This window comes from Rhinolophus ferrumequinum, chromosome 19 (genome assembly GCF_004115265.2).
Source record: "Rhinolophus ferrumequinum isolate MPI-CBG mRhiFer1 chromosome 19, mRhiFer1_v1.p, whole genome shotgun sequence".
Lineage (NCBI taxonomy): Eukaryota > Metazoa > Chordata > Mammalia > Chiroptera > Rhinolophidae > Rhinolophus > Rhinolophus ferrumequinum.
In genome coordinates this window covers 10,535,607-10,545,687 of record NC_046302.1, presented here as the reverse complement: position 1 = coordinate 10,545,687, position 10,081 = coordinate 10,535,607, and the positions used below count along the sequence as shown (strand labels likewise).

General features: G+C 43.6%; 1 protein-coding gene across 1 annotated transcript; it reads left to right on the top strand.

Moving 5' to 3' along the window:
• Nucleotides 1-470: 470 nt before the first annotated feature.
• Nucleotides 471-5,313, top strand: LRRC30 (leucine rich repeat containing 30). Its single transcript, XM_033135562.1, has one exon. The coding sequence runs from the start codon at nucleotides 3,594-3,596 to the stop codon at nucleotides 4,497-4,499; it is 906 nt and encodes a 301-aa protein (XP_032991453.1). The 5' UTR covers nucleotides 471-3,593; the 3' UTR covers nucleotides 4,500-5,313.
• Nucleotides 5,314-10,081: the final 4,768 nt, after the last annotated feature.

The following is a 10,081-nucleotide window of genomic DNA, read 5'->3' as shown; positions in this document are numbered from 1 at the left end:
GATCTAGATTTATATGCAAAATGTTAATTGGATTGTCTCTCTTCATACCTTTCTGTATTTTCTATTTTTAAAAATTTAAATCAGGAGAATGGTTATTTTAACAAACTATTTAAACATACATATTTCTTTCTTCCAAAATTAACAGCCATGATGTGCAGACATAAGCTGAAAAGCCATAGTGAGAATTTTAAAAAATTGTTTTCAATAGATATTCCATTAGAGTGAATTCAGGAGTAGCTTTGGATGTTTTCATAACCTACTATTTTCATAACCCACTCTCATCATTTCAGTTTTATTTTATTTGGGATTAAAGAAATAATAAATGTCGATTTTTATATGTTAGAACAATCATCAATTGGAATGTACAAAAATGTAGCAAATACACAGAGCATACTAAATACATTTCAATTATCATACAACTTCCTTAGGTTTTAAAGACAGCCACATTACTTACCCTGCCCTGGAATTTCAAAACCTTTGTCCAACAATGCGTTCTTCTGAGACTTATTCCAAACTGCAATCTACTCAGCGAGCTTTGAAAAGTTTCTTTCGGCAAAAGGTCAGATGTGTGGTCTCCATAGTGAATCCTAAAGCCAACAGCATTCCCCGTTACATTTTTAATGTAAGCGAAATAAAAGCTGCCTTGGATTTTTCATGCTTTCACCAGAGAAGAGGTTAAATGTGACTTTTACTTCCCTACAGTGGTCTCGTGTGTAGTGAGAATCCAACTTGCAGAGTGGGGAGGGGCTCTGGGAAATCATCCCCCAAAAGGCCTGTTTCATAGATGACCACAGGGCCTGAGAGACCAAGAACACCCTCAAGGTGACCCATGCTCTGGCTGCATAACCATGGTTAACTAAGTGGGCAGTAAATACATTTCAAAAACTTAGCAGAAACAAAGTCAGCTATTCACACAGCTCATCCATTTGACATATGAGAACCTCGATAGAGAACTGAACTATTTTTGGAGAGGATTAAATCCATTACGTCAAAGTCTTTTGGAATGATATTTCAACTTTTGCTTTTCCTAGCTGTGGTGGTGTAGAGCAATTAGGGTTAAGTACTAATTATGTAGTTATTTCCATGCAAGTAGTTATGTAGTTATTTCTCTCGTATGTTCTCTCCAGCCCACCCCTTAGCAACTTGAAAAGAAAGAAAAAACAAAAACAAAACATAACCTAGCCATAGTTGTTCCATCTTTCTACAGGGCCAAGTCCAAAGTCTTCAACGTTTAGCGCCTAGGCTGTGGACCTCAACTAACTGGGTTTGAATTCTGATTCTATTACTGACTAGATACTTAAACTTGGGCGAGTGACTTGATCTTGCATAAGTGACTTGACCTCTGTCTTCGTTTCTTCATCTGTAAAATGGAGATAATTTTAATACCTCTGTCCTGCATGGAAGGTGTCAAGGGCAGTGCTTTACATATAGTAAACATTTAATAAATGTTAGCTATTAATAAATGCTCAAAAAGTTTTTATTGAAAAAAAAATGTGTTACGAGGAAAGAGAATTGCCACAAAGAAGAAAGCTGTTGATTCTTGCTCAAACCATCCCAGCTCCTGCTGTTTCCCACATTTCAGGAACTCTAGCACATTTCTCATGCTCGTGGAAGAAAAAGAGGGAAAGAAGTAACATAGCTAGCTTATTTTGAAATAGCATGACCCTACTGCCATATGAAATTTGCAAATATAAGGCATGGTCTGCTGCAAACATTTAGGGTACAAATTTAGCCACATTACTCCACCCCTCCGATTAATAGCTAGAACACTCAAGCGTCCCATTTAAAAAAATTCAAAGTCTTCAACTTTGTGCAAGAATCCCAGGGTCTTACTCAATCAGAAGGGGTCAGATCTCTTTCAAATTCCAAGTAGAGTGAGAAGAGGCCTTGGCATTTTATACCTGCTGCTCCTGCCCAAATGCTGACCAATCTATGGATGGGCCCACAGATTCCCCCGTTGGCGACCAGTCAGGGCCCAGCTCAAGCTCCTGGCTTGGTGATTACAGCTCTGACACCATGGTCATAAGATGAGCATCTCTCTCTAGGACATACAACTGCTGTGCTGGGCTGTGCACCTGGGCTACTGCCAGCAAAAGCCACATGCTTCCCAGGCAACCTAGCTCTCGATACAGACCGCAAACCCTTTCCTCAGAGCCTGGGTCATTAACCTTGTATTAACATATCGCGTCTCCCATTAATTACCGCCTATTTTTATAATGTGTCTGCCTCCTCCTCAACTGTATCAGTTTTTCAGGGTTGCTGGAAAAAAGCACCACAGACTGGGTGGCTTAAACAACAGAAATTTATTTTCTTATAATTCTGGAGGCTACAAGCCCCAAGATCAAGGTGCCAGTAGGATCGGTTGCTTCTGAGGCCTCTCACCTTGGCGTGCAGATGGCGGTCTGCTCCCTGTGTCCTCATGTGGACCTATCTTCAAAGAGTCACATTTTGAGGTACTGGGGGTAGGACTTCAATATTTGAAATTTTGGGGGTGGGGGAGGGGCACAATTCAGCCCATAAGGCCAATTAACTCTACTTACTTAGGGTACAGTTTTTTGTTGTTGTTTTCTTGTTTGTTTGTTTTTTGATTCAAGAAAGGGTGAGTGGGTGGAGAGAGAGAGAAAGAGGCAGAGAGAGAGAGGTGTACTCCCGTGGAGGTCTCTCTAGAGTAGTTTTTGAGGACTGTGGGTATCCCATGCTTGTCTTGCTAATACAGTCACTCAAGTGGCTGTTCAAACATTTAAAGTGCATCCTACTAACCTCTGAAGCCCACTGTGAAAAGATGATCCCAGAGCTTCTCTGGTTGACATGGAAGTGGGGGGTCCAGACCCCCGTTACTCTCTCCTCACTGAATTGGCTCTGACAAGCACCGTGTAAAACCTTTGGCCTGGAGAATTCTAGATGTCCAGGCTACTTCTGCTATTTTTTTTACAACCACACAACTCACCAGAGTTTGAAATGGGTTCATATGATATCGTCTGACGATCCTTAACTTTAGAAGCAAAGCTCTGCCACTCGCATTTAGCCCAGTTTTACTCTGAAGTCCGGATGAGTTCCAGTGACCACACAGACAGACTGGCACTTGTGTGGCCAGCTTTATTTTTCCTCTTTGCTTCTTTTTGGAGGTGGGCTTGTTAATCACCCTGCTCAGCTGTGATATCCAAGAAAAGCTGAGAGGGGAGAGTTAGATGCAGCCTCCCTGTGACCTGTTTGCACACACCAGGCTGATAAGCCCAGGCAGAATGACAGTGACAGCTGCCGGTGGCATTCAAAGGGTTTTGAGCGGTTCAGTTCCTCAGCCTCCGGGACAAGTATAGCATTACAGCCTGGCTGCCCAGAGAGCAACCACCTAAACTCGCCCTCGGGGATGGGATGGGCCTGGCTGTTTCACGGCCACATCACGGTGTCCTGGACACCTGCGAGACCTGACCTAGACCCTCTGTGAGCTTCCTCCGCACTGTACCGCCTGGGCGCCCTCCAGTTCTCACCTCTATCCGCGCTCCCTGCCTGTGACAGCCAGGAAATTAGCAGCTGGGGTAGGACACGATCCCAACCTTTGGGTGACAGGTGGGAAAGGGTGGAAAGGAAGGTAAATGGGAGCCAAGCAGTCAAATGCCGGCTCCAAGGACAAGGGCTCCCCAGGGATGGGGCTCCTGCGGAGGAGGCAGAAATTCTCTGCGTGGGACGACGCGCTGCTCTCGGGGAAAGACCCGCGGTCCCTGCTGAAGCGGGGCATGTGCCACATCAGCTTCAGCCTGGTCACCAAGGGAATGACAGACATCCCCGATTTTCTGTGGGGCTTGTCTGAGGTCCAGAAACTCAACCTGTCTCACAACCAGCTCCGGGTTCTGCCCCCTGAGGTGGGGAGGCTGACCCGGCTGGTGGTTTTGAACTTGTGTGGGAACCGCCTGAAGAGCCTGCCCAGAGAAATCAGCCTCCTGAAGGGCCTGAAGGTGCTGTTCGTCAACATGAACTGCCTGACCGAGGTACCAGCGGAGCTGAGTGCCTGTAGGAACCTGGAAGTCCTCAGCCTGTCGCACAACAGCCTCTGCCAGCTGCCTGCCAGCTTTGCCGACCTCTCCAGAGTAAGGAAGCTGAACCTCAGCAACAACTGCTTTGCTCACATCCCTATCTGTGTGTTTGCACTGAAGGAGCTGGATTTCTTGCATGTGGGCTCCAACCGCCTGGAAAACATCGCCGAGAGCATCCAGTGCCTGGGCAGCCTTCAGATCTTCATCGCTGAGAACAACAACATCCATTCCTTCCCACGGTCGCTCTGCCTCCTCACCAGCCTGGAGCTGCTGAACTTGAACAACAATGACATCCAGAGCCTCCCGGATGAACTCTACCTGCTGTGTCGACTGGCGAGGATTGCGTGGAACCCCATGGACAAAGGGCTCCACATTTCCCACAACCCGTTATCCAAGCCTCTGCCAGAGCTGGTGGAGGGGGGCTTGGAGATGCTCGTCAGCTACCTGAAAGACAAAAAACACAACTGATGTCGCCACGGGGGCAGGCGCAGTAGCCCGCGCACTGAGTCTCCGTCAACTGAGTCCTTCTCTAGTCTGAGCTTTCTTTTTCCGGTCGCCTGCATCAAGGCTTATGTTGATGATATTTGTGAATCGTTGTGGAACACCATCCTAGGCAAACGTTTGCGTTTACTAACTCTGTATGTTCCTAATAACCCCCACGAAATCTTGCTCCTCTCATTGTAAAGGTAAATTGAAACAGGTCTTTGGTTTTTCTCAGAAGACCAATAATTGCTCTGATTCTCCTGAGAAGCACTGGGATTTGGACTTTGGGATAGCGGTCGGCAGGTCTGATTCAATGTAATTCAAAAGTCAAATATTTGCTACGTATGTGCTGTGTGCCACGTACGGCATCAGGCATTGACACCGTCTGGTTTCAGCCATTGAATTGGCAACCTGCAGCGAAGTGGCGACAGCAAGACAGGCTCCTATGCCTGCCTCCACCAAGCATTATTTGGGACCAAAGAGCAAGCTGGAACCTTGCTCTCCCGGCGGTGACAAAAACAGGCAGAGCTTTCCCTTTGAGTTCTGGTGGGGGGAACGATCATAGGAAATTTATCTCTAAAAGGATTGTAGAGTAATAATCAAGCTGCTCATGTTTACATCTGGTGGTGAGTGACAGGGACAGCATGATGATGGCTTCAGATAATAAATGCAAACTGATTTTAATGTGCAGTTTCACTCTTCTTTCTCAATCCTCTTGCGAGCTATCTAGTCAGGTCCCTGAGCTTTTCTAGAGATGTCAGCCAATGGTTGTCATACTTTTCTAACTTCACTTCTCCATTCTTACTAAATTTGCCCTCTCAGAGATGAGCTAATAAATGGCCAAAATGCAGGAAAGAGGAGATAAGGCATAGACCAGCCACATAAAAAAAGTAATTATTCTTTTAACATTTAGAGGAGGGTAATATTCGCCACTTGGTTTCACATATGGACATTTAAAAAATGAGTTTAGTGACGTTTAACAGTTGTAAGGACAAAAAACTCTGTAAAAATATTGTTTTGTTTTGTTTTTTAATTGTAAAAGTACATAGCTGTTAGTTAAATGCAACCTCAGGATGAGCAATTGCAGAGTTCATTGGATCTTATTGCTGTCACAGCAACTAAGAGCCCCTAAGACATTACTATTTATTGAGAATTAAAGAATTAGAATGAAAAGGTGACAGTGAAGAAAGAATAGTACCTTCAGATCATTGACACTTTTGTCTACACGACGTAGTTAACAATATCAAGACAGGATGTGGAGTTGCAGCCAAGGCTTGTCTAACTTCTTAATACACTTAGCTTAATTCAGTTTAACTTATATTTGTTAGCACCTTCTCTTTACTTCACTGGGTTGGGAACCAGAGCAGAGTGAAGCCCTGTTTCTTCCATCAAGGAGCTCACAGTTTGGTGAGAGGGATAGAAACTCGCATGGGTTCCTACAATGTGCAGCAAGTTGTGATCCCTGCTCCAGAGAAATGTCAGCAATGGGTGGGATCAAGGATAACATCCTGCGGGGTGCAGACAAGATGGAGCCCCAAAGTCTCAGGGAGCAAAGAACAGTAACCAAAGACCACGATCAGGAGGACTCAGTCAAACCCTTAATTTACACAGCCATCGCACACCAATTCCGCCCCCTCACACCTCCGCCCCCGAACCCCGCCACCACCTCAACCTATTTTGGAAAGAGCAGCAAACTGCTGGGGCAGTGGGTAGCTTATTCTCAGGTTCTGAGTTGAGGCAGTTTTAGTATGGAGCTACCGTCTTACTTCTAAGAGCTGTTCAAAGTGGGTACGTGTAATTTAGTCATAGGACAGGTAATTTTCCTAACAGACTTCAGAGTCAATTTCCCACCCTTAAAAGAGGGAAGCCAATTTCATCAGCTATCATAGTTCCATTAGCACATTTGTGCATGAGCTTTTCTGTCAAACCGCTGCAAACAGATCTTACCATTGTCACTGGGAGGCAGCTGAAGTCACTTCTAAATTCCCCCTCCAGCAGCAACCAACCAAAGACCTGCCTCTCCCTGCCAGGCACACATAGGCACACTCCGGTATCCTCATCCACGATAGCTTGCTGGAGCTGACTATTTAAGGACATCGGTGGAATTCTTTCTTGACCTCATGATTCAGTAGGAAATTGCAGGGCGAGCCTTCTTCTGCAGAGCAGAACCAGGCAGATCACTTACTGAGCGTTGGCTGAAGCACATGCAGCTGTCAGACAAACACCAGTGGACGCCAGGATCACGACTGTTCGAGTCTGCTGCTGAAGAACCACTTGGGCTCATGCTGAATTTCCATGACCTTGCTATGGGCAGAGAGGCAGGCCGGGACAGCAGCACCGAGCTTTTCCTGCTGAGCAATCATTTTATTTCCTTTCCTCATTTTTTTCAGTCACTTGATCCAACAGTAACTCTACTCCAGGGAAAGAATCTAACCATATTTTGAAGATGACCCAAGAGCTTATTATACTTATGCGAAAAAGTGGTATCAGTTTGTTTGTAGGCTTCCACCGGTGTCTTTCAAAAGCAGAGTACCCAGGTTTTCTTTGTAACACTTAGCTTGAGGAAATCATAAAATAGTAGTTGCCGATGTGCTTTAGATATTGATTCTTTGTGAATGCTCCTTTTTATTGATAAAGGGAAGTGTTGAGTGAAATACTGGTTAATGTGCTTAGCTATTCAAAACAATAAAATGAAGGAAATTTGATGCAGTTTTCACTGTTTTGCTGTCAAACGCTAGTTCGCTGACTGACTGAAATGCTTGCTTATCTTCTTCTTCTTGTAATACTGCCACATTCAAATAACTCCTAGGTATTTCTAAGGCTTCCAAAATCAAAGCAATGCGGATGACTGCATTGGCTGCAGAGTATATTTAGCCAAAAAATATGAGCTAATTGGGTGCTTGATGTGGGAGCTGGCTGCTCACATTCTTGACCATATTGTGGTTTTCATGTCACTTGGTTCTCCTTATGGAGCAATTTCAGTGGTGTGTTCAGAAACACCTTTTGAAGCAGTTGCAGCTTACAAGCCTACAATTAGGAAGAAATCCTGTGTTCATGGGAAAAGAAGACAACTTTGAAAGGACACATCTGTTCCAGGATCAATACTGCTAAATACATAAAACTACTGCATATTAGAAAGAAAAACAGTCATCACTTAGCTTGTTTACTTAATAAATGGTTAATAGGAGAAATAGTTTCCATTCCCAGGCTTCATTAATAGACTGTCTTTCTGTAATAAGCAAACAGAGGGACTTGACAATGAAGTCGTGCTTGGACTGAAAGAGATAAAGAGGGGATGCTGTCATTATTTGCAGGGATACACTAAACTAAACCCTTTCATTAGTAATGGATTATTGCATTTTAAAATTCTATTTCATATGCCTCAAAGCACATATTAAATATGCATTTGGATAGCTATGCATTAAAAACAGGAAGACACATGGAGGTATCCACATGGATTGGGATGATTCTTTTCAGGAATATATGGGGACCGGGGGGAGTCTGGATGAAGTCACTGAGATTCTGTTACAAATGGTGAAAAATACAAGATGAGTTCAGGAAATGGTCTAAAAAGAGAGAGAGAAAAAAAAACAAGCAAAAATTCAAGGCTGCTAGTTTTAGCCAATATAAAGCTATTAAATACTCAATTATTCTATCAATATCTACTTAAGTAGCTACATGTGCCCTATTTTCTTACTCACCAAAGAATGATTTTCAGTACTGTGAAAGATATACTTGAGAAAAACAAAACAGATTAAAATGTGCAACTAAGTACTACTACCAGTTATAATTTTATCCCAACACACCAAAATACAACCTCATCATATATTTTAAGAAAGCAAAATAAATTTAGAGGAACAGCAAAGCTGTTATAAACAATATTGGGAACAATAATTAACTTTGTTAAGAAAATAATTTTCATAAGTGTTCCTTTTAAGTTACCTGTCAAGTTGCATGTTGAATCCAAAGCATTACTAATTAAAAAAAAAAAGGGGGGGCAGCATAGTAACAAAAAGGAAGCAGAGAGAGCGCATAATAAATTTGTAAGAGCTTGGGAGTCATTAGGCAAGCATAACTGAAAGCTATTAGCATGAAGCTTGCTATGCAGATTTTTTAGTAGTGTCATAGGAATCTACTTGCAAGGAGAGAGCTTCTAAAAAAAAAAGACTTACTCCTTATTTCAGCACAGGACAGAAAATAAAAGATGAACTGGGATCCATTAAAAGTGTCAAAGTATTTCCTGATACCCTTGAGGGAAGCATATGATGTGTGATCAAATATTATGGTGCATGTTTAAATTTTAAAAAGTGTTACAGTAAAAGACACATTGCCATTAATCCCCTTCAAAATACCCCCCTTACTTCGAACACACTTCTCCCATCGTTCGTGCCACTTTCTGAAGCAGTTCTGGAAGTCCTCTTTTGTGAGTGTCTTTAGTTGCACTGCTGTGGCTGCCTCGATGTCCTGAATTTATTCAAAACGTTTATATTTCATGGTCATTTTGACTTTGGGGAAGAGCCAGAAGCAGCACAGTGCTAGATCCCATGAACTACATTACGGTGGATGAAGACACACCGTGATTGTGTTTATCTGACAGAAACTGCCGTATACCAGTGTCGTGTCCAGTGAAACATGGGCTGTGAGAGAACAAAAAAGGGTGGCGAAGGGTTAAGAAAGAAACAGAAATCAAGAAAGTTTTGAAACAGGGGCCAAGGGTCTCACAGCCTCACAGGACTGAGAGCCCCGAATCGGGCCACCTTGTGGCTCTTATTGATGCACATACAAGGAAGTAGCATTGTTTTTTCTAGGGTCTGTGAGTCTCATACACTGTACCAGAAAACTGGTTCAAACCAATCACCCTTGCCTGCCGAAAGTCCCATGATGTATTAATAATTGTTGTTTGTACCTCCCCAGGGGACAAAACCTTTATGCTGAAACTTGCTGAGATGGAGAACTGATGTTATCACATCTAGAATCACTTCCCAAGCAAGTTGTGGGAAGGAATACAGCCACAGAGGCAGAAGCTCTTATTAGACAGGGGAAGGTGGGGTCTGTGCCCACCTCTATCAACCCCGTGAATTCTCCTGGTGGTCCCCACGTGACTGTGCCTGTCTTAGGTCATTCCTCGCTTGAGGAATCTTACCCGTCATTGGCTAGCCTCTGGGGCCAAACAAGGAGACATAAGGTATAAGCACAAAGGTGAAGCAAAGTCCCTGAAAGGATTAGTCTCACAGACTCTTTTTCTTTTTAGGGGTAGACACGAGGGGACAGATGGGCAGGCAGCTGCGTGACAACATACCAGAAGCAATGTGTGACGTAGAGCCTTTCCATTATGATAAAAAAATACGGTGGCTACTGCTGCCGAGTGCCATCCAACGGAAAGGCAGATCTTCAGTACGGGAAGCGGGGTGTTAAATCTTAGTAACAGGGTGTGACAATTTTCAACTTGCTCAGTGCAGTCAGTTGTGTGTGAGCTATGATTGAAAAAAGGTGTGTTTTAAAGTCTGCAGTAAATCATCCTCCATCATGACAATGTTCCATATCACACAATGCTTCTGGTATATGGC

Bases quoted from the DNA above. Each gene is read 5' to 3' on its own strand.
- LRRC30 (XM_033135562.1), top strand. From the start codon at position 3,594: ATGGGAGCCAAGCAGTCAAATGCCGGCTCCAAGGACAAGGGCTCCCCA.